This window comes from Seriola lalandi, unplaced genomic scaffold (genome assembly GCF_002814215.2).
Source record: "Seriola lalandi dorsalis isolate HSWRI2012SDOR001 ecotype SW California unplaced genomic scaffold, Sedor1 jcf7180002054573, whole genome shotgun sequence".
In the NCBI taxonomy this organism is placed as follows: Eukaryota; Metazoa; Chordata; class Actinopteri; order Carangiformes; family Carangidae; genus Seriola; species Seriola lalandi.
The window spans coordinates 1,600,879-1,624,266 of record NW_019525126.1 but is presented as its reverse complement, the minus strand read 5'-3'; the positions used below and the strand labels follow the sequence as shown (position 1 = coordinate 1,624,266).

At 39.6% G+C, this 23,388-nt stretch overlaps 3 protein-coding genes across 5 annotated transcripts in view; 1 reads left to right on the top strand and 2 right to left on the bottom strand.

Moving 5' to 3' along the window:
• Nucleotides 1-6,236, bottom strand: part of fsip1 (fibrous sheath interacting protein 1) — a 29,692-nt gene extending 23,456 nt beyond the window's left edge. The window contains exons 1-8 of the mRNA XM_087176917.1: nucleotides 5,925-6,236; nucleotides 5,767-5,824; nucleotides 5,488-5,657; nucleotides 5,283-5,364; nucleotides 5,086-5,181; nucleotides 4,239-4,363; nucleotides 3,893-4,012; nucleotides 1,066-1,227 (exon numbers count right to left, since the gene is read on the bottom strand). Coding sequence (XP_087033043.1) covers nucleotides 1,066-1,227; nucleotides 3,893-4,012; nucleotides 4,239-4,363; nucleotides 5,086-5,181; nucleotides 5,283-5,364; nucleotides 5,488-5,657; nucleotides 5,767-5,824; nucleotides 5,925-6,086 — 975 coding nt within the window. The 5' untranslated portion in view covers nucleotides 6,087-6,236. The remainder of the gene's footprint in view (nucleotides 1-1,065; nucleotides 1,228-3,892; nucleotides 4,013-4,238; nucleotides 4,364-5,085; nucleotides 5,182-5,282; nucleotides 5,365-5,487; nucleotides 5,658-5,766; nucleotides 5,825-5,924) is intronic.
• A 126-nt stretch (nucleotides 6,237-6,362) lies between these two features.
• Nucleotides 6,363-14,784, top strand: LOC111663196 (sushi domain-containing protein 6-like). Of its 3 annotated transcripts, none has more exons than XM_023417295.2 (11): nucleotides 6,363-6,520; nucleotides 7,158-7,299; nucleotides 9,261-9,452; nucleotides 9,662-9,853; nucleotides 10,676-10,867; nucleotides 11,260-11,460; nucleotides 11,727-11,918; nucleotides 12,442-12,636; nucleotides 12,720-12,852; nucleotides 12,976-13,373; nucleotides 13,457-14,784. In XM_023417295.2, the coding sequence occupies exons 2-11, from the start codon at nucleotides 7,182-7,184 to the stop codon at nucleotides 13,480-13,482; spliced, it is 1,839 nt and encodes a 612-aa protein (XP_023273063.1). In that variant the 5' UTR covers nucleotides 6,363-6,520; nucleotides 7,158-7,181; the 3' UTR covers nucleotides 13,483-14,784. The 3 variants fall into 3 exon arrangements, with proteins under 3 accessions (XP_023273063.1, XP_023273064.1, XP_023273065.1); XM_023417296.2 differs by having other exon boundaries at nucleotides 6,364-6,520; nucleotides 11,260-11,454; XM_023417297.2 differs by lacking the exons at nucleotides 6,363-6,520; nucleotides 7,158-7,299 and having other exon boundaries at nucleotides 9,446-9,513.
• A 63-nt stretch (nucleotides 14,785-14,847) lies between these two features.
• On the bottom strand, nucleotides 14,848-19,941 carry LOC111663151 (hepatic sodium/bile acid cotransporter-like). The gene is made up of 6 exons (XM_023417232.2): nucleotides 19,670-19,941; nucleotides 18,050-18,487; nucleotides 17,035-17,239; nucleotides 16,461-16,639; nucleotides 15,438-15,637; nucleotides 14,848-15,281 (listed from the first exon to the last, which is right to left on the bottom strand). The coding sequence occupies exons 2-6, from the start codon at nucleotides 18,436-18,438 to the stop codon at nucleotides 15,232-15,234; spliced, it is 1,023 nt and encodes a 340-aa protein (XP_023273000.1). The 5' UTR covers nucleotides 18,439-18,487; nucleotides 19,670-19,941; the 3' UTR covers nucleotides 14,848-15,231.
• Between the last annotated feature and the right edge of the window lie 3,447 nt (nucleotides 19,942-23,388).

Sequence of the window (23,388 nt, the reverse complement as noted above, 5' to 3'; positions counted from 1 at the left end):
GTACCTCAACTTCAAACGTTAAGCTTTGTTTTACTGCCATTTCCATATATATTTATATATATATATATATATATATATATATATAACATCAGATGACTAACACTCTTACTGCTGGAAAGTGAAATAATTAGACCAGTGACATAAATATTCTCAGCATTTTGACATAGATCATGCCCTATTCCAGCACTAGTATTCAAGTGCTGCAGTTTTTCCTTGTCTACATCCAGTAGTGATAGTAGAAAATGGCACCCTGGGTTCTCAAAACTGCATTATAAAGTTTTTACGACTTCAAAAACATCAAACATTTTCCACTGACAGGCTACACAAATGATGAGCATGCCATCTGGCATTAAAATGCAGTGAGATAAGGTCCTGAGATAACTCACTGAGCTCATGTCTAGGAGCAGGCCCAACCTCACGACCAAGGCCTGGAAAATTTTTACAGTTGTAAATATCTGTGAAGTTGGTTCTCCACTGATGTGGTAGTGATGTACAGATCACTCAGACAATGTGCAGCATATAAAGGGTGAGCATTATGGCTTGCGTTAGTGGTACAAACTAATTCAAAGTTTATTAAATATATAAATGCAACTTAAGCAACACAAAAAAAAAAAAACAATTAAGATAATTTATGAAAATGATGAATATAGAATCCAACCATGGACTAACTCAACATGTTACCACTGCTCATATGGAAAAAATAAAGTCCCTTTAATAATGAAGCAACAGTCTAAGAACGTTTTTTACACTAGGTTTACTAGCAGGAAATAAAGCACCACAGGCTTTATAATATGGCCTTCCTATGGAATTGTGGAAATGTGGATGGAAAAATGAGGCAACCCACAGTTCCTAATTCCAGCATTTTACACAATACTATTTTTTCCACTTACGAATAGGGGTGTAACTCCCCGAGGGTCAGTAACAAAAGATTTTACAAGATGTTGCCATTGATGCCCTACTGAGCTGACCCTATAATGACCTCATCTCAGAGCAGCCCTGGATGGTGTCTGATGGCGCTCTGAGAAAACACACTGCTATAGTGCTGTAGTGCTGTTGAAAACATACCTGGGGCTCACTAAAGTTTGTGTAGGAGCTCTGCAGCGAGAGAAATTCTTCAGCTGGAAGAAGGAGGCGCATTTTGGAGTCAATGTCAATCAGCTGCTCCAGGTCAGAGGGCTCTGGGGTGTAACCTTGGCCTGTCAAGAATGACACAGCCCACATGTCCGCCTGGAAGAAAAGCATCACTGAAATAAGTCATTGTCCACTGGGTATAAGCCTGCTTTATTTTGTGGTGACCTAAATGAGGGACTGATAAATAGTATTCATCTATTGCTTATTCAGCAACCTTATAACAGTGATGTCCGAAACAGGGAGGGCTTAGCACTTGGAATTCACTTCTCCACACAGTATAGTCAAATGCCAAAACTTTGATAATTGTCTCTTCCTCACAGTGATTGTGGGTCCCAGCGAGACACCCATTATATTCTGTGGGAAACAGTGGGTGGGTATTGAGCTCATCACGGCCCAAAGGTGATGTAAGATCTTGCAGCAAGGCTATCTTGCCAAAGAAGAGCACAACTCTACAAAGAACACAGCCGCAACCTTTCAATGTTCTCAGGAGGACGAGAAGAAAGCTGGCATTAGAAAACAGCAAACAGTAGAGTCTGTAAACTAGGTTGAGCACCGCACAAAGCCAAAAGTTAACAAATGAAGCCCACAAAATTTTATTATCCCGAGTCGTGTTTCAAATGTACAGATCTGCTCTGATCGAGCTACTAACACAAGCAGTGGCTTGCTTGGATTTTGCAGCATACTTCAGTCACAGACATCAGAAAGCCCTCAGTTTGCCCTTTGTCTTCATGTACATGTCTTTAGACTATTGCATAAAATATATACGGTATTAAACAGACATGAACATAAAAATGTCAGGGACAGATTCACAGAATCACACCATCACTTATAATGGACCTAAAAGACAAGATGTAGGCTCAGCCTCAAAAAAAAAAATTTTTTTTTTTTTCATCCTTTACTCAGCATTACTCTGTCTCACTGATGGTATAGTCATGATAGCTAAGTTGACATTAAATCGATTCCATCTGTAAATGAATAACTGTTCATTTTGATAAGTGTATTTTTATTCTTCTTTGCTGAGTGAGAAGCTAACTGGCTACGGGTTCTAATACAGACATGAGAGTGGTATCAATATTCTTATCATCTCTCGACAACTATTACTACTTCTTCCTTAAGATTTCTTTGGCACATTGGACAGTCCATGGTCCAGAGACAGACAAGAAATGAAAGGAGAGAGATGAGGGATGAAATGCAACACAAGCCCCAGATGGAGAAGGGACGTTGCTACATTATTTTGCCAAATCTGGATTTCTCTAGAAAAAATCAGTCATTTCATTTTTCAAAAGAATCATCACATGGTTGTTCTTAAATCCCCAAAATGAAAACTACTCTTCCCACTTTCATATAGTATCAGCCTGGGCCTATAGGTAAGAGGTGAATGTCAGTGCTCCACCTCTCAAGCCCCAAAATGTTCTACGATTTCTGACTGGTACTGATTTATTGCCTCAGGTGACCAGAACTAAACAAAACTGTGGAGCTTGTAAGGATGACAGTCAGTAACATCATAAAGTGTGTGCGGAAAACAGTGAGCAGCGGCTTGTGGTTGATGTGTCCTGAGGGATTCTGCCAAGAACTGGGTGATGTCCTCAGAACTGAAGACGGATCACTGCCAAAGTCCTGGTGACATAAATAATGTGCTTGCTCCGTTATGGCCATTCATAATAGCAGGCCTAGCAATAACAGGAAGTCTTCTTCTGAGCCAATAAAAAAAACGCAGAGCATCTGCACTTCCCTCAGTTTGGTATCTGCCGCCACAATTACTCCAGTATTGTTCTAAAAGTCAAGGCAAACATCATAAATAGAGTAGCAAGATGTAAAAAAAAAACGAAAAAAAACCACTGCAAAGCTGTCTCACGGATGCAGAGCTGTCGGGGTCAGGCTAAATGGAACCGTATGTGAAAGGTAACTATGTTCTACCTCTCACTCCCCAACAGGCTTCATCCCAGCTCACTTCAAACTGGCCTCACAGCTGCCAAAAGGGCTATTAAAGCAAATTAAACGTGAGAATAAAATCATTTGAAGTTAGGTTATGGTGAAATGGTCTACTGCTCCAGGTGGTACAGGATGAAGAGCCATCAGAGAAAAACAAGGGGCCTCATTCTCTTTGGTTTAAAGTTCTATCAGCACACCCTCACTATGAGTGCAACTACAGCTTATAGTAAGGCTATATGAAAGATCCTGGCTTCTGGATTTCACAGAAACACCACAGAGGAAATTGTATGATTATAAAAAAAAACTAATCCTTAAAATGTGCCATATGAACTGCATATGGCACCTCACATCTGGTTCATAATCAGAACTGTTCTGAGGAGTCAGAATCTTCTGCCCAGAGGCTGTCTCAGCTGCCAAGCACTCATCAAAACATGAATATCTGACCAGTGTTACTCTGTGTGTGCTATTCTGTGGGCCAAAGTGTGGCTGAGTTATTCAAAACTGTCTTCAATAACATCATTCAAAAGTTCCAAATGTTAGATAATGACTCGCATTCCAGCAAATAAGGCCCCAAAAAAATAAAACTGAAGGCAGAGACTGCCTTAAAAGGCTGTGAGTAGACCGTGAAAACAATATTTCTATAAAACAGCTAACATACTATATTTTAAATATAGTAACTATAAGGTAGCAGAAGCAGTGGATGGGATCATCTCCTGCAGTGCTGCTCACCATAAGACCTGTAGACATGAGGGGGAAGTATTAAGGAACTTGAAAAAGAGAGACTGGTCCTACAGCATATGTTGCCTGTTAGCGCTTCATGTCAGCCTACCTCTCTGTCTGCGCCTCTGGCACTGTCCTCTTCCTCTTTGTCTATTTCTCGGAGGAGCTCATCCAGACGCTCTTTCTCTGCCTGGGTCAAAAGCACTTGGCCCCCTTCACCATTTACTAGCTATTGCATTACACAACATTTGGAAAGAAAAAAGACAATGAAAATTATTGTTTGCATCACATTTCTATTCTTTTCAGTGGTGCTCTAACAGGCTTAAAATATGTCTTTCTTTTGAACTACAAACAAACATTTTCCTCATTGGAAAAACAAACAGTCGAGAGACTTGCTCTAAGTCATGTATTAAACCGCAGCGCTGCATTTTGGCCCAACGTGAACTTTGACATACCTCAATGTTTCTCTTGACAAAGTCCTTTTGTTTTTTCTTGCCTTTGGAAGCTTCACAGTGGCTGCCTTCAAATTGCTCTTCCCCAGTCTCAAATGATTCTGTTGAGCTGCTTGGCGTCTTTTCACCTGTCAGACAAGCCACTCTTTAGATTCCAGAAGGTAAATATTGAGAAAGTAAGTTAAAACTTTAATAATAACCATTAGCAAAATCTGATTAAAAAGAAAAAAAAAATCACAGAATTTCTGCAGCAGTCATTTCTCAGTCGTGCGTTCTTATTCTGTCATCTGATCCACATGATTAAAGTTTGCAGCTGCCCAAATAATCTTGAAACTTGGTGAAGTATAAATCATTTCTAAAAATTTAGACTAATCTAATGCTGTAAGGTGGCATATAGAGTGGGAAGATTGTGCTTCATTAGAATTGTAAGAGGTTCAAGCCCCCATGATAGCAAGCGGCTGACTGCCTAAGTATCTCTGAACAGAGAAATGTATTGAATTCTTCACTGTCTGGACTGCTGTTTTGGGGGAAAAACAGAACTTTTTTTATTCCTTAGGGGATCGATATAATAGAAAACCACAAGAGCTTGATCAGTAAATTGTTCATGAGTCACACAGTGGGTAAATTGTTGCTTTCACCTCTGGAAAACTGCTGTAATATCTGAGTTAGTGCACTACTGTCTGCATCAGCCTACAGTGGAAAAATAACAGATGCAAGTTCCTTGAGCTCATGGCGCCATCAAGTGCACACTATAGGCAGTACAACTGAGAACATATATTTTACCACATGAAGGAAACACTGAAAATGTGTGTGCTGCATTTTCTTTCATGTTTGATTTTCACTAACTCACTCTGCTCCAAATGTTGGCTGTGCCTGTCATGGTCATTGTAAGGAACTTGAGTTTCAAACACAGGCACAAAGTCGCTGTCCTCCTCCTCTTCTGTCCCTTTAAGATAAAAAACATATTTTAGATGTCTCACAGTGACTGCATGTCCTACACTTTTCAACACTGTTGCCTGTATACTGTATACTGTTGTTTATGCTTACCACTGGGTACTTCAAGGGCCAAAAACAGCCTTGTGTTCAAAGCTTCATGGGCACATTCAGACCAACCTTCTGGCTTATTCTGCTGCAGGGAAAATACACAGTATAACATTACACCATAAGTGAAAAGAGTGAACACCATTTTGTAGTCAGAAACAGTGGTGCTGGTCCAGGGAACTGGTAATGTAAGAAGAGTGAATACACCTACCAGTAGTTCTTGCCAGAGTTTTGTTTGAAGTTCTTTCCTTTGACGTTTGACTTCTTTTTCTTTGCTGATCTTTGCAGACAGTATTTCATCAAGTCGTTCCATTTCCTTAATGGCTTGTTGTAGTTCTGAATCTTCCTTCTCTTCATCTGTAACATCAACGTGACACTGACCTTAAAGAAGCATAAATATTCCATTACTGTGTGGAGTAATTTAATTATAAAACTGGACCATACTAAAAGTGAGTGGAACACTCCATTACACATTATAAATAACACCTACCTTGGTCAGGACCGCTGCCCGAGGTACATATTATAGTTTCTTCAGAGCTGCTCTGGATCTACAGGGAAATGTTTTCTAAAGTTATTGGAAATTGTAAACATTTTTAAGAAAATAATCACAATTTTAGTTCTGCCAATGTATCATCTTTACTTAATTACCTGAATATCAGCAGCATCGTTGGTCAAAACAACAAGGGCAAAGGGAGTTGTAGGACAGATTCTGTCAGTATGAGGCAATGACACGCTGGACACACGGCAACCTGTTTGGTCACTCGATGCAGGTCGGGAAATGTCATCTAAACTACCTCTGATAATTTCCATAGTGTGGTTCTCCTTAGCTGTGTTTCAAGAGGGAAAACGTATTTGTTTATTAAATAGCTGTTAGCTAAATAAAAAAAACGTTTGTCAACAGAAACTTTCTACAGTTTTCCGCTAAAGGTTTGGTAACTATGGGCGCAAACACTCCCGGATGTTGTTACTATGGAAAAATATGTTTGTTACTATGGCTACCTAACGAAATCGAGGCAGCTCAGCTGATCTTTCAATCGATGCAGCTAGCTAGCGTAGCGGGTATCAAGTTAGCCTTTAGGGAGCTAGCTAGCGGTTAGCTGTAGTAGTACCGCTCAGCTCGTTAAATCATATTTTTGTCGTTCCCGCAGTAACTTTAAATGTCTTCGGTGTAGTTTGCGTATTGTTGATAAAAGACTGCAGTGTAAGAAAGGGAAGGTGGAGGTTTCGAGGCCGATTTTTTTCTGGTAGGTAACGTTAACAAACGAGCCATTTTAATGTTTAGCTAGCGTTAGCAAGCTAAGAAGGCTAATATTGATTGTCCCAGGTAGGTAACATAACTGAAAATCAGTTGTGCGCAGTTGGAGGTTACTTAATTATAGGTTTTAGCACAGTTGCTAGCTAGTTATCATCAACAATATGTATTTGGTATGTAAAATGCAGCATCTATTTTTTGGCCTTATTCCTTCTAGCATTATCAAACTTAGCTATAATAGCTAATAAGGGAGAAGTGAAAATGGGTGTGTAGTCGCGGAGACGGAACGATTCAGAACCAACGTTAGCTCAATTTTATATGTTGAAGACACAGTTAGCTAAAGTTAAGGCATCGCTGACATTGATAAATATCGGCATTAATGAAAGGAATTGGGTGTCCGTTTATTATTAACGTTAGCTTGCTAAATGGCTGTAGCATCGATACTATTTTTCTCAGTTCTGTCATTGTACCACCGTCCCAACACCCACCCATTTCTCTGGCAGCTGCCCAAGCTCTGCAGAGTACCTGCGACAGGCAGGTGTCAGCAGATGGTCAAGGCTATGGGGGACTGCCTTTTCATCATGACATATTTATACCTTTGTAATAACTTGATTTTCTGTTCATTCCAGGTTGAGTTGACTCTGCAGGGGAAGATGAGCAATGGAATGATAGAGTCAATATCAAAAGCCTTTTGGGCCCACTCTTCAGCCACTAAACGGTCTTTCTTTTTACTGCTGGGACTGACCATAGTGTCCACTGGGCAAGGGTCAGGTAAGAGACAGGCTTTATTGTTGCACCCTCCTTTAATTCAAAGCATTGTGGGTTATCTCTGTATTATATTAACCTGACCTTTTTTGCTGAACAAACAAAATCAAATCCGTTTTGGTATGATACAGGTCAAATGGGAGACTAATTCAACGATCTCTAATCACTGATTTGATTATGTGCCAGTTTATCCCAGCATATTTATCTTGAGAATCAGTACAGTGCCAGAACTACTTGTCATGATTATGTTGTATAAATATCAAGTGCTTTTAGCATAGTGTTTTTATGACTAGGGATCGACTGATATGTTTTTTCTGAGCAATACCGATACCAATTGTGGGTAATCAAGGAGCCCGAAAACCGATATTTGGAACTGATATGCCAACACAAAACGACTGCTGTATGAGGACACTCACCATGGCATTCAGGTGTTTCTATTGCGTTGTCCACCACATTTATGTCAGTGAAAGTAGGCTAAATAACAGAAACGCCTCTGTAATGTAATACAGCTCAACTGCTCATCACACTACATCCTCCATAAGGAGCATACAGTTGAATAAACAACTGTCTAAAACAATTTTATTACAAACTAAATATTATAACCTTCATGAAGCAGTATTTAATGCAGGACTGTTGTAATACTCTGCATCAGTTTTAGCTAGATGTTCCTAATAAACTGACAACTGTGTATATTAGTAATTATTAGGTGTATGCACAGACTGCAAAGAGCCTGACTGGAATTAATTGGTTGATTTCAGTGTTGTCCTCACCTGTGAACTGATTCACCTGGCAGCCTAAAGATGTTCTTTAATTTAAGTTTTATCATATATTATTATTAATATCACCAAATAAGATGCTTCCTCTTTTAAAATGTAACATGTTTACCCAAAGACTTTTTAACTGACTTATTTTGTACTTTTATCTGAGAAAATTTTTACTCAGTGATTTTACTTTTACTGTAGTAAAATGTCCTTTCAGTAAAAGTAGTTATTGGCCATTCACGTACTGACGTGCTGCAGTCAGTGTAGTGTCCCATCTCCAGTTCCAGGAGTTTCTCATACTAGTAGTGTTTATTGCTGCTCTATTTTATCACAGGTAATGCTTCCCTTTTTCATCATAGTGTCTAACTACCCGCTGTACATTTAAACTTACAGTAGATCTGCTTCAGCACTCACATCTTTCTGCTCCTTTTAGGGTTACATGCTGTTCAGATTAGCTAGTTACTTTAGCTTAGCAGTTAGCACTAGCTTCTCTCTCTCTTGCTCGCTATGTCTTGGATCAACAGATGAACTTGTTCATCAGAGTCTGGTGATGTTGTAACTTCAGTGTAGAGGATTGTGATGTTTATCACAACTTCAATTATGTCTCCTGTCTTACCTTCGACATAGAGCTCCACTCATTAACTGGAGCCACTGCTCTAGTTTCGGTCGGTCTGTGTACACAGCAGCCTTCAGCGTGATAGGCTATTACTCGTGACGTGTAACCAATCAGATGGTGCTGTGGGCGCTACATTACTCCAGACCACAGATAGCTGTCTAGAGCAGAGACAGGCGGCAGCATCAGAGCCAAAGAAGCATCTTTTTAAAGTAATTTGTCAGCAGTTTAAAAAAAAATGATACAGATAAAGAGAAAATGCAGAATTGGTCGATCCCTACTTATGATATATATGTACAATTTAATTGCTGTATATTGAACTAGCAAGAACTCAACAGTTCCAGATTTATATCAGGCAATCTTCCAAAGTGTTGGAATACATTAAATAAAATACTTATTTTTGAGTTGGGGGGGCTAGTATTCAACCATGTTCAAAACAGAAAAAAAGAAATGCCTTTCTAGTAAGATGGTTACAATGTTTCATTAAGTGTCTGTATTACTTTTGGCTTCACTGGGTAAAATATCTCAAACCAGGCTCTAATCCTACTGAGAAAAAGTAGTGAGTAGTTTCACAGAATTTGTTCTCTTCTCAGGATGTGTGAGGCCATACATGGTCCAGAACAGCTGGGTAAACCTCACAGAAACCAACAGGGGCTCGTTCCCTGTGGGCACAGTACTGCAGTACAGCTGTGACCCTGGTTACCTGCCAGACGGACCCAGCATCCTCATTTGCACCACGCTGGGACGCTGGTCCTCTGAACCTCCTCACTGTATACGCAGTGGTGGTAAGATATGCTGTCAGCCACTGTCTTTTCTGACCTGTAAAGTAATAAGGAGCTCTCACAGGTAGAAATATTTACTTTCAGTAATTTTCAAGTTGTAAGTTTTTTTTTAGACATTTTTACTAACATATAAAGTTAAAAACAACAACAACAAAGAAGCACTTTTTATACTTGGGCTGGTTCTTCATATGTTGTATTTTTTCACCCATCAGCATGTCTACCCATCACCAAACCCGAGAATGGGGGCTACACTTGCCACCCATCCCCCTGCCGAATGTTTTCCCACGGCACTGTGATCGAGTTCTTCTGTGATGAGGGCTTCGTTCTCAGTGGAGACTATAACTACCTGACCTGTCAGGATGGGCAGTGGGACGGCCCCATGCAGATCAGTTGTGTAAGCCAAGGTTGGTCAGACCTCAAACTCGCTATAGGGCTAGAGCAGTGACATAAAATGCTATCTTACAATCTTATTATCTTATTTAATGGTGGTGGTGGTCAGGGGGTGGGGTGGGGGGTTGCCTATGTGACAGCAATGACATCTGCGGTGTGGGGTGTGTTGCTGAGTATTTTGCGTTATCATGTTGATGAGACCTTGTGCAGAAGCAGTAACGCTCACCTCGAAACTGCGACTGAACAAAACACATCACAGGACAGGAGACTTGCCAACCATTAATCACAGGATATGTAACTGCCTTGAACTAGGTAACGTTGGCATAGACCTCTGCCAAAACAGTATAACTTCTGTGAAACGTTAACTTTCATTTCATTAATTCATTCATTCGTTATCCATAATGATACCGTCACATTCACACCTATGAGCAATTTAGATTACTAATCAATCTACAGTGCATGACTTTGGACTGTGGGAGGACGAGGTGGGGACAGGGAGAACATGCAAACTCCACTGGTTTTATTTTTCAGTATGTAGTTTTTCAGAACGTACTAGCCTTAAACACCTGCAAGAAAAAATAATGCCTGGAAAAAAAAGAAATAGTCTTAACACTATTAACAATCAGCTGTGAAAGCTAATTTAAACTTTCTTCAAAACACATTTTTATGTCAAGCTTTTTTAGTTATATTAATTATTATATTTTTTGTCATATTTTTTAACTCTTTTGTCTGTTAAACTCATTTACCTATAACTGTAACACTGTCTTTAAATATGCTATATATTTATTGTTAAAAAAGTACAGATATTAACTGTATTTTTGTTTTCCTTTTTTAAGGTTGTATAAGACCCTCAATGGTGCAGCATGGCTCAACTAATTTGACAGACACCAACAGGAGCTTGTTTCCTGTGGGCACAGTACTACAGTACAGCTGTGACCCTGGTTACCTGCCAGCCGGACCCAGCGTCCTCACCTGCACCACACTGGGAGACTGGTCATCTGAACCTCCTCGCTGTATACACAGTGACGGTAAAGACAACTCTCCACATAGTAGAAGTACTACATTACATTATACAAATACACAACATAAACCCTCTCTACACCTGGTGTCATCATGTACTGTAACCTAATTGAACAGCTGGTACTTTTAGGTGTGTTACAGTTTGGGATTTTTCATTATTTTTTCTTTTTGATTTAGTTGCCAATATTAATTTCAATTTCATTTTCAAACTTACTGTATGTATTTTCTGTTTTTCAATTTACATCTGTGATTTTAAGCTACAGTTTGTTTACATTAATAACTTACTTACATACTGGGGCTCTGATCAGTCAAACCAATCACAGGAGTAGAGAAGCATTTTGTATTTATATAGCACTGGAGCTTATATATATTTATTGTATTTCTTTCTTTCCATGGACAGTATGCCAGCCTCCATATCAGCTGGAGAACGGGGGCTACACATGCCATCCCTCTCCATGCGGAAGACTTTCACATGGCACCATGATTCAGTATTTCTGTGATGACGGTTATGCTCTGAAGGGAGATTATAAATTCCGTACATGTCAGTATGGGAAATGGGACAACCTAATGCCAATCAGCTGTCTCATGGAGCGAGGTAAAGGTAGATCAGATCACACATTTGAACTATTAGATAAAACATTTTAAAAAAAGTGTCAACTGTTTATCTGTCTCACAGACTTTATGTTAGGGTCTATTCCTTTTTTTATTACCATGATTTTTTGTTCTACCTCTAACATTTCACACCATTTTGTTTTATAAAGAACCTTGTAACACTTTAATCAACAATGCTATATTAAAAAAAAGCCCATATTTGGTAAATATTAGATATTAACTGTATTTTTGACTGTTGAATGTCTCATTTTTAAGGTTGTATAAGACCGTCAATGGTGCAGCATGGCTCAACTAATCTGACAGAGACCAACAGGAGCTTGTTCCCTGTGGGCACGCCACTAGAGTACAGCTGTGACCCTGGTTACCTGCTAGATGGACCCAGCATCCGTACCTGCAGTGCACAAGGGCACTGGTCCTCTGAACCTCCTCGCTGTATACGCAGTGACGGTAAAGACAAACCTCTACAAAGTATTGTCTGCAACTTTGATTTTGTAATGGTTTTAATGTGGCTATTAAAATTATCCATGACTACACCAAAATTTCTGGCTTAGTTTGTGGTCTTTAAAGATTCAAGCTGAGCACTGACTTTGAATTGTTCCTTGGCTCCAAAAACAATGATTTCTGTATTTACTTTTGCTTAACTTGAGACAATTTTGGCACATTCAGTTATTGACTGGATCAATGCACTTACTCACTGCTGGTATGGAAACATATTCACATGGTAATATTGTTATATTAACCTTTGTGTTGTCTGCATAATTGCTGGTCATTTTAGGTTGAATAGAAAAGGCCCAAGAATGGAGCCCTGGGCAATTCCATATGTCATTTTGTACAATCATGTGTAATTACCAATTGACACAAAGTAGTCACTGTCTGTCAAATAGGATTCAGGCCAGTTTAGCACTGATAGCTTAGTAAAACAACTTACAACATTGATATATTCATTGTATTTCTTTCTTTCCGTGGACAGTATGCAAGCCTCCGTATGAGCCAGAGAATGGGGGCTACACCTGCCACCCCTCCCCATGCCAAAGACTTTCTCATGGCACTGTGATTGAATATTTCTGTGATGAAGGTTATATTCTGAAGGGAGACTACAAATACCTTACCTGTCAATATGGGGAATGGGACAGCCAAATGAAGCTCAGCTGCCTCATGGAGCAAGGTAAAGATTAGGTGACACATTTAAAACAGATACAAATACAAAGTGCTGTTCAGATAACAGAGTCAAGTGTTTATGTCTCACAGACCGTGATCCAACTTTACCATTGGGGATGCCCGCCTTGTCCATAGTAGCATCCACAGCCAGCTCAGTGGCCCTCATCCTGCTCCTTGTGGTGCTCTTTGTACTTCTGCAGCCAAAACTCAAATCCCTCCATCGGTAAGTTGGCCCTCAAAGTAATGTTTGTTCATTACCAGCATCTTATAATTGAAACCAGAGGCTATTGTAGATGTTTTAGAATGAGATTGAGATTCAAACTTTCATCTGGTCCTTTACACCTAGACGTGATCAGGGTGTGTCCGGGCAGCCTGTGTCCATCATGGTTGAAGGAGTCCAAGTGACTCTGCCCTCATATGAAGAGGCTGTGAACAGTGGTGGAGCCTCAGCTTCAGCTCTTAGCTCTGAGTCTCGAGTCCAGATTGTGCTGTCCGAGGGTCAGCATGCCACAGCGCCAGAGGCTGGCCCCTCTAGGCCTTCTTCCCTCAAACAGCAGCATTCAGAGATGGCTGTGGTCCACCCTGTCCCTCTATCTTCATCTTCCTCATCACCCTCACCCTCATCCTCTACCTGGGTTCTGGAGCACGCAGGTGCTACAGCTCCTTCATCCTCACAAAGTAGGCCGTCTGCAGGCAGCGACCAACACAGCCTCTCTCTGGACTCTGAGATGGACTACTCTGATGGTAAAACCCTCTCCATATACACTTTTTACTTATTTTAAGTCCCCACTTTGTACCCATGCTACCTTTTTATCTGTTTTCCACAGATATGCCATTGTTGAAGGAGGCCTGAAACATGCTGCAGCCTTTGGACTTGCTCAAAACAAACAGAGTTACTACTGGCCTGAACTGGTGAGTGGGATGCCTCTTGTGAGTTTGTCAACACAGCTGTCAACACAGACCGACCCACCTAAGGAGGATCTGAGTGAAGCTGTGGGTCACTCAGAACAGTTCCTCTGACCATCCCAAGGAGAACAGAGAAGGGATTCACATGTACATACATGCTTACATTTTTTATCAGAATTCCTGCATCATGTACGTATGTCTAATGTCTGAAGCTCAGTTTGAAAATGTTGGACAAAAACAGAAAGGAACAGGCACCTCTGAAGCAATGTGTCTTTTAAAGGCTGTTGGGGGGGGGGAACTAATAATCTCATCAGTGTCTTGTTTACTGTTACTTTTCTTTAACCACATATCATACCACACCATTGAAGACACACATTGGAAAAGATACATGAAGGTCAGGTAATCTAGGTTGTTGTCCAAGTTATGTACACTCACAGAATTGTCCTTTTGTGATTATATATCATTATTTAAAGTGTTATTAATCATGACTCACACCATCCCACATGTGACTGTACAGTATAAGGCTGCTTGTCCACCTAAGAGATCACTCTACTGTGTGTTCTTTGGATTGAGGGCAAATGTTTTAAGTGACTTATTTTTTTCAGGCCTGCATTCAGCACATTTCATCCCTACAAAGAGTCACATCTCCATATGTATTCTCTTATTCATACCCTTTCCCCCGATGGCCTTAGCTTTCCACTTCTATGCACAGGTATCTATAAAATGTACAATAAGGAATTTTAAAAATGAATGTCAGTTAAATGCCTCCACTGCTTAGTGATATTATATGTGGCTTTGTTAAACACATCACTTGTACACCAGAAAATATTATCTTCTTAATTTATTCAGGCTGCTTGGAAACTCCTGTTTCACATCAGGAAACTGTGTATTTTATTTATTTGTGTCCAGAATGCTGTTGATCAGCCATGGCTTCTTTTGATGCTTCCACAGCTCTTGGGAACTGAAAAAAAGGAGTTCTTTTCACTTTGCCACTTCACTTTGATTTCTACTGCAGGCAAATTATATGTGACACCGTAAAAGTGGCTGGGAAGATCCAACACAAAAAAGTTAAGTGTATAGCTTAGTGTAATGTCAGTGTTCACTTTGACTGTCCATTGAGTTTACATTTGGACTGAGGAATGGATTTTTTTTTTGTGAAGATGGTATTTTAATATATATGTAAAAAATATTAAGTTAAGTTTGCTCTGTATATATCATATGATCATTTTAATTAAATATTTGAGATCTTCGCATCGCCTTTGTCGTCTTTTTTCATTAGACTGCTTTTCATATCTGAGATTGACCATTCTCTTTGGTTTGATACATTTTAATGAAAGTATTAATAGCAAATAACACATCAACAATTCATTCACAAAATGAAATCAAAATGTGATAAAAATTGATTCAGTCATAAAAACTTACAAAAATACAAAAATATAAATACAAAATGTCATGTGCAATAAGCTTTTTACTTCAGCATGCACAATCCCTGTGTACAGACTTGATTAAGTGAACAATAATTAAAGTATTAGTTGTTACACATGCTTTAACTGTTTTTGTCAGTATCACAGGTCAGAGTGAAGAATAAGCAGATGATACAGAGACAGTGAGGGCACTAAATAGCTATATCTTTAGTAGGTAGGACTCGGCGCTTCTCTCCTCCCTGTGCAGCACTGCGTTGTGATCCACGGTGCTGTCATGGTTGTTGCAACTTCTCTTGTTTAATGTCACCATTCCAGTGTTTTGCTGTATTGGTAAGATAGTGAAGATTGATGATGATGATGAATATTACACTTTTGCGTAGTTTGATATGATTTCAAAAAAATGGAGAGATTGCATGACCCCCTCCAGCCCTCCTAGCCTCATTCTACAAAAACACACACAGGCAGCTGTGACATTTACCCTCAGCAGGTGCCTTGAATCTTTGGTAACATCTGAAGCACAGGACCAGGAAAAGGGCCTCAGCACACTGGAATGTCATGTATATCAGGGGGAAGAGAAACATGGCTCCAATGACCTCTATGGGAAAGGCCACCTTTATGATGGCAAAGCACAGTTGGATGTTTTGACACCCTGTCTCCATGGAGATGGTCCTGCTGCATCTAAAAACAGGTGAATCATCTGTCATTGTCACATCATATTGATATAACATTGTTTGAATTTGATACTGAAATCATATTGCAATAACGTTGTGAAATGTTGAAATAAAGTCAGTGTTTGGTGTAACAGGTTTGTTCTAACTGACTAGTCAATTAATTAAAAATCCAGGTTAAAATATTACCATGATATGGTTGTGGAGGAAGTATTAAAATCCATTATTTCAATGAAATTCACTACATTGCAGTATAAGAATACTCAAGAGGAAAAAGTCCCACATTGAAATATATCACATCAAAAATATAAAGTATTGAACAAAAACCCAAAAAGCAAAATTTTGCTCCTTAGCTGAACTGTTAAATCACATCCACACTAAGACTATACCCTGTGAAGAGGGGTGACTAGCAGATACTGTGTCATTTTGTAGAGTCACAAGCCAAAGAGGTTGGGAATCAGAGATGTTCACAGTTCTCTCAAAAAGCAAAAAGAGAAGAGTGGGACTTATTCGCAGCTGCAAAAATGTAAAATAATTGTGGATGGTGGTGAGACCATTTAAAACAGAAACAAAAAATTAGTCTATGGAAAAAACATATTTTTTTCAATTTGTTGCCGACTGTTTGTCTGTGCATGTATGGCATCTTTTCCTGTTAGTCCAAAACAGTAAAGTACATTGATTTTACTGCAAAAATTAGTACAGAATATAGTGCTCTGACTCACTGTATACATACAATATGTAGTAATCAGGACACAGATACACAAATGAGCTACTGTGTTGAGTGGCTTTTTAACAGACTCAAAGATAGGCATACCTAGTGTGTGTTCACTTACTGAGCATTGAGTCTGCATAAGACAGACATGCCATATCCCAGCATAAAGCCAATCAGTGGCATCAGTGCAGCCGTCCCCACAATGTCTGGTTTGAGGGCCATCCATAGAACGTCTTTGGTGGCAATGACAGATAGGATAGAGAGTATGATGCAGGAGGTTGTCAGGATGCTGAGACCAACCTGTTGAGAAAGAAAGTTTGAGTGAAAGCATGTTACTTTGGCTCCATTAAATATTAAGTGAATCTGAATAAGAAAACATGAGGTTCTCAAACAACATCTAAAAGCATCAAGGCCTGTTCTGAGTTAGAATAATAAGACTACGGCTTCCTGTTGCACATACCTTCCTGTTTATTTTCCCCAGAATTACACCCGCACCATGTGTTCTGGGAAACACAACATTGTGCTCACTATTTTTTCTCTGAAGACAGTTTCATGTGTCACAGTAGGAAAAGTACCACAGTATATAATAATGTCAATGATGGCATTCCTTTTAGCTGCGTTAGTTTCAGGTTCCTGGTAGTGAATCAAATGATCTGTTGGCTGTGTTAATGTAAAGCAGATGTCAGGAGTCTCACTTTTTTGACCACTGGCGTGTAGCTTGGCTTGTAATGGTTAATGGCAATGCCAATGGCACAAGGCACCAGAGTGAGAGCGAGAGCCATGGTGATGCCAGCGTATGGGACAGCTTTTTCCAGGCCGGTGAAGCCTTGGCAGTAGATGAAGAGCAGCAATGGCATCAGAGCCAGGGCTGCGAAGCTGGAACATGTGGTCATTACGATGCTGGGAGGGTATCAGAGAGATAAAGAAACATTAGACTGACGTGTCAATAGTCCAAAATGGTACATGCAAAACGAGGATCTTGTTTTGTACATCACTGTTTATTGACAGAAAAGTAGATGACAGCAAATTGTGCTGACACAGCTTAAGTAGTAAATTATTGCAGCCATTTGTAATCTTCCAACAAGACAGGAAGCAATACATCAATAAAGGTTTGTAGGGTTAACTTCAGGCACACTCCCACAGAGCCAAGGATATTAAAATGCCTTTACTTAGTTAGGGCATGTCAGAGTAAAAATCCAGAACGAAGATCCCAAATAAGGGAGTAAAACGCCGACCAGTTTTGACACCTACAGGGTCTTCCTCAAGGCGTGGTTGGAAAAGGAAGTGAAAAACCAAACAGACCGGTTTTTGACAGAAACGTTGATGACAGTATATTGTGCCGACACAGCTTAAGTAGTAAATTATTGGTAAATTGGTTAATTATTGGCATTAACTGATCTGGTTGGCTTTTCATTTCCTTCTCCAACCACGCCCTTGAGGAAGACCCTTTAGGGGTCGAAACTGGTCGACGTTTTACTCCCCTATTTGGGATCTTTATTCACGATTTTTACTCAGATATGCCCTAACTAAATAAATGCATTTTAATCATATCCTTGGCTCTGTGCGAGTGTGCCTGAAGTTAACTCTACAGCTTCACTGTGTCTTAACTTCAACTTCAAGAGCACCTTGCATTCACCTGGAGACTCACTATGACATGACCGAAAGCACCCGGTATTTTTCTTTGCATTTCCATCAATAAGGGTTTTTTACCTGAGGTTCATGTCACCATCAATGGCCAGGGAAAAAATGTTTGATAGGCTTCCCCCTGGACAGCAGCCACATATGAGCACAGTCGCAGCCTTGATGGAATCCATCTGCAGGGTTTTGGCTAGACAGAAAGCAGTGAGGGGCATGATGCCATACTGGGCCAGCATTGCAATGGCGACTCCTTTTGGCTGGAACAAATGGGCCCTAATTTTGGAAATCTCCATCGTACAGCCGAGGGATATCATGGTGATGGAGAGGGTGACGATGGTGAGGATGTTGATGACGTGGTTTAGGGGGGAGGGGGCGTTCAGCTCACCCAAGCTTCCATTGCGAGAAGCATTTCCCTCGCTGTAGATGTATGCGATTTCCCTGTAGATTTCTGTCACATTCATTGTGGCACTCGTCCCAACAGAAGTGTGATTACAGTTTTGTGGCTTTCACCTGTCACACAGAACAAATTAATAAATATGGAATTCAAATCTTAGACGAAATATTTCAGATCTTTTTTCTTTTTCTTTTTTTTTATTTCACAAATCTTATCCTAAACTGCACAGAACTTTTGCCTCCTACAGGCAAAGTAAGGAACAACTGCTGCAATTTTAGCATTTGCACCACATGCAGGCAAAAAAAAATGTTATAGCTCCCCTATGTGTGTTTTTGACATTTTTGAACCACCTGTTAGCTGGAATACAAAAAAAAAAGAACAAGTAATAAAAGTTAATAAAGTATACAATGATCAGCACTCTGCATTTTCTTCAGAGTCACACAGTGTTTGTCGAAATATTAGTCATGTGCACCCAGTCATTAAATTGCTCAAGTGAATCATGTGCTCAAGTAACTTAATTTTGGGTCAGTCATTGAGAATTGATCCAGTAAACTCTGTGGTTTGGAAGCCATTTGTGATGTAATATGTGACTTAACAAGTTTGTGTTTTGACATTTTGTATCCACTTAAATAACATTTGTACATTAATCAATTCTGGAGTGAGGAAAAAATGAATTAGTGTGAAAGTCATGTTATTTTGTGTATTTTCAACAAAATAATTGAACTTTTTTGTGGAAAAAAAAAAACAGATCAGGCAAAATTATTTAAGTGCTTAAGTGCTTTTATATTAAAGAGCGGAGATAGACTGAGGCTGTAAAACATCTACAATTTGTTCTAAGGTTAAAAAACAACCAGTCAATGAAATCAAATAGGACATATGTGATAATGAACAAAATTAATGGATAGCGATGGCATTCTTTGGTTGTTTTATTAGGATCAACAAATCTCCTGAAGAGACCATATGCCTCCATGCCTAAACTAATAAACATACATAAAAGAGGCATACTCTTGCTCTACGTTACAAATCTCTCTATTACAAATTGCTTTCTTTGAATAGGCGAGAAGAGTAATTACATTGCACATGTTCCTTGTAACAAAGGAATTTATCACACAATGCCACAGCATGGCTCTTCTATGTGTTTTAATCGTTTTCTGGATTGAAAAGGAATTCTACAGCACAGAATGATGAGTTTTAATTATCTGATCATTTCTAATGATGACATAAGGACAAAGTAGTGCCAGTCTTACCCTTGAAAAACAAAGATATTTTAATAATAGGCTAAGTAACAATGTTCTTACCTTCATTTCAGGCCAGATCCAGCAGCTTCAACCTGTGCTCCCTCACACACTTGCATACATCTCTCCTCACATTTTTATATCTAACTCCTTTTTCTCTGTTTCGAGTTGCAGCCCTCCCCTTTGTGTCACATGGACTCATGATAGACTGGTAGCTGTCATCACCTAGGGACTTAAAACACATCCCATTGAACTCTCTTTCTAACTGCTTTTCGTTTTTATATGTTACGCAGACTTCCTGCGAATCCACATTTGAACCCTGTTACTGGAAGTCTCTCTCTGTCTTACTGTGAGTTACTCGTATAACTCCACTATTTCTGGGCACTGGGGAAAAAGCTCGATAATGGTGAAAGAATGTAACTGTTTGTGTACCCATCCCATTTGGCCTCACTTGCAATTGTGAACAGACTGACAATTAATATTATGCAACCGGGCTGATGAATGAGTTTGCCTGGCAGAGTTACCATCTTTTCAAATTGAAGGGGCCCTCTGCTATTGTGAGACTGGGGTACTTTGTACACCAAGACTTTATTTACAACTCACAATACAAATCAAACAAGGCTCAAATGTTGTTGCCCTAATCTCTTCTGGTATGGGAGAGATTGGGTCAAAGTTAAAGGGGCCACGTCAGTAAATCTGTATGCATGTGCATGTTCTGACATTCAGTGGAACCTCTTGAGCCTGAGCTATGTAAACTTGGTCCTTCTAAATACAACTAAAAACTAAACTGAGATTGAAACTTACATAACAACAGACAATACAACAAAACAGATGTGTGGGAGAGTAAGGGCTTAAGAACCTTTGCGAAAGAGCAGTAAAATTCAAACCATAAACACAAAAGGAGTATGAGAAGAGGGTAGGCGGATATAAAGACAGGAGACACTTTGGTCTATAATCGTGAACCCAAACAGGGGCAGATTATATCGCAAACTTGAACTTGTTTAATAACTTAACCCCTATTCTAAATTAATAACCAGAAGAAAGAGAAGTGGGGAAAAAATGCAAGGCACTGAGGGCAAGCAATTAATTTATAAAGTAAGATATGTGTATTTAGAAACACATTTCCTACCATTTAAATATGAGCTGACGTTACTTGCAGTAAGAGAAGCAGAAAAAAGTGAGAATGATGAAGTTATTAGGTCTGTATTGCATTACCCAACGATCACCAACAATTTAGATAAGAATTAAACAAGACAAAGTCCTGAAATACATTTTTGTAGTGCTGCAGTAGGTTTATAAGCAGTGATAGCTTGCTGCAGAAGCTATTTAAAGGTCCTATAGAGGCAAGTGTGCAGCCATGGATGGTGAGTGGGGGAGGGCAGCCGAAGTGAGCTAGGCCACCATCTGGCCTCATAATCATATGCAGGAAGAAGAGCCTAGTTATTGTGACACACTGCCCTGCTGACAATGCAGTGGAACAACAGACTTTAGCATGCACCTTGGTGCTTAACATCACAGAATCATATTTGCATGAAAGGAATGTTCATAGAAAACATGTTGCATCAAATATGATTGTATATGTTTAGAGCACCATTGTTTGTTCATGCCAATGTAATTAAATTGTTTTTTTTTTAACTAATATATATTCTAAAAACTGCATAAAAAATGAACATCGTGATCCACTGGATAAAAACAGTGACGGTCCTGAGGCTGCTGTGTTTGCAACTTGGAGGAGATAACGGTACATTGTGGTGGGCGCGTCCAGATCCGTGGGCTTGTGGGAAATGTAGTTCAAGTTCCAGACACTGCAACAGTGCCATCCGGGCTGCGTGATGGCGAATGACTTCATTACCCACAATGCCGTGCTTCATCGCGCTTGCGCCGTGTATGTTTTCCCGTCCATGTGTAGGCGAATCACGTGTAGGGAGACCGTTGATCGTCATGTCTCTGCTGTAGCAGAGCTCCGTGCTATATGTTATTATTTGCCTCCAGTTGTCGCTGCACTTTGTTTTGACAGCTGCTTGTTTTCTTTTGCCATACTCCATTTTTTTTTTTACCGAAGAATGAGCGAAAACGATGACATCGAAGTCGACAGCGATGTATGTGGTTTAGTTTCCTTAAGAAGTAGCTAGCCAGTTTGTTAGCCAACTTTAACATTCCTGTCAACCTACGCTATCTATCTAAGCTAGCTAACGAGCTAGCTGGGGGTTCTCGGCCAACACTACATTTTAAGACAAACAGGGTTAGAAAAAAGTGTTTTACGGAGAGCTGGCCGGCTGGGTTGTACGTGAAAGTCGACTTGGTGAATAAGTTGTGTCGTTTGGTTGCGTTAAAGTTGTTCGACATTGAGCGTTCATGTGAGTCAGCTCAGCATAAGACAACACCAACTTGTTTAATACATTGATAGTACTCCTTCTGGTCGTCCATGTTGCTGCAGTCAGTTGGAGTCAAGCACACTTGTTAATAAAGCGCTGTGTTGAAGCTGAAGCTGCGGACATATGAAAACCATGTTGCGACAGTCATAAACAGCCGTTAAACTGTTGCTGCAGGCAAGGTCAGCTCAACTGAGAGGTGAACGACGAGGTGGCTGATTCAACAGTGTTCTCCCTTGCAGAAATTAAAGTCACTATTTGGGTTTAATAAGGTTTTCTTCGCTGTCCTTGTGATACTTTTACTATAATGCAGCTCTTATCTCTTTTATTTTTTACTGATAAGTGGGTAATCCCTTCACGTCAGCCTAGCTATATTTAGCAGACTTGTTGGGTAGCTAGCAGGTTAAATGTCATATTGGCTCCATATTTATTTTAATCTTCAGTTTTATGGACCAAATTTTAACCAGGATATAATTTCATTTTACCCACAATGCTAATGTAGCAAACCAGGACTGAAAATGCATTAGGTACTCGGTGTTCTTCTTCCAACGTCGGCTCGTGTTGCCAAACCTCCCTCCACATTAGCTCTGCACTGTTGTGCAGCTGCTTGTAACGCCAACAGGACACCAGAGAGGCTGTGTTCATGTTGTTTTGTTTTTTCGATTATGGATCCGTCAGGTTCGTCTGTTATTTTCCTGTAGCTCTCTGGATCTTTTTAAATACGTTTAATGGCCCATGAATATACTGTGTTGTTTTAATGCAGCATGCATGTGAAATCATGTCAGGTCCTTGACCTCATTACATATTTCACAGAGCCGTAGATTGATAAAGCTGGGCTCTCCAGCTTTGGATGCAACCAGTATACATATATTGTTAGGCCTTTTAATCCTGCATTGATGTATACATCTAATGTATAGGGTTATTATTATTATTATATTTTTTTAGTTGATTTGATATACTTTTAATAATTGTTATATATTTTGATAACATCCACATTTCCTTCCAGGATAACATATACCAATATCTAAATTCAATATGTGTCTAGCAACTACAACTATAGCAGTTCTTAAACTACACTACATTTGACCTGGCAAATTGTTTTAATGAGTGTATGATAACTGTAAGATGTTTATTTGCTCCATTCAGCCATGTAAGGCCTACGGTCTGGAAAGTCATCCAGTGTGACTGAAATTTTCAACCCATACCACACAAATATGTGTCTGTCTGTAATCTTTCATTTAAAGAAATATGTCTGTTTATTGATCATGCAATTTGCATGGGATATTGAGGGATATTATGTTTTCAATCATGGTGCCAATTTTTATGTTGCCATACCTTATACCTTATACATACCTTATACTGAATGAAACTCTTGTACCAAAGAAACACACATTTTTGTTGCTAGCTACT

Bases quoted from the DNA above. Each gene is read 5' to 3' on its own strand.
- LOC111663151 (XM_023417232.2), bottom strand. From the start codon at position 18,438: ATGAATGTGACAGAAATCTACAGGGAAATCGCATACATCTACAGCGAG. The intron at 17,240-18,049 runs GTAAAAAACCCT...ATACCCTCCCAG, and splicing joins GATGGTGACATGAACCTCAG to CATCGTAATGACCACATGTT. The intron at 16,640-17,034 runs GTGAGACTCCTG...CTTTCTCAACAG, and splicing joins ACACGCCAGTGGTCAAAAAA to GTTGGTCTCAGCATCCTGAC.
- LOC111663196 (XM_023417295.2), top strand. From the start codon at position 7,182: ATGAGCAATGGAATGATAGAGTCAATATCAAAAGCCTTTTGGGCCCAC. The intron at 9,453-9,661 runs GTAAGATATGCT...TTCACCCATCAG, and splicing joins TCACTGTATACGCAGTGGTG to CATGTCTACCCATCACCAAA. The intron at 10,868-11,259 runs GTAAAGACAACT...TTCCATGGACAG, and splicing joins TCGCTGTATACACAGTGACG to TATGCCAGCCTCCATATCAG.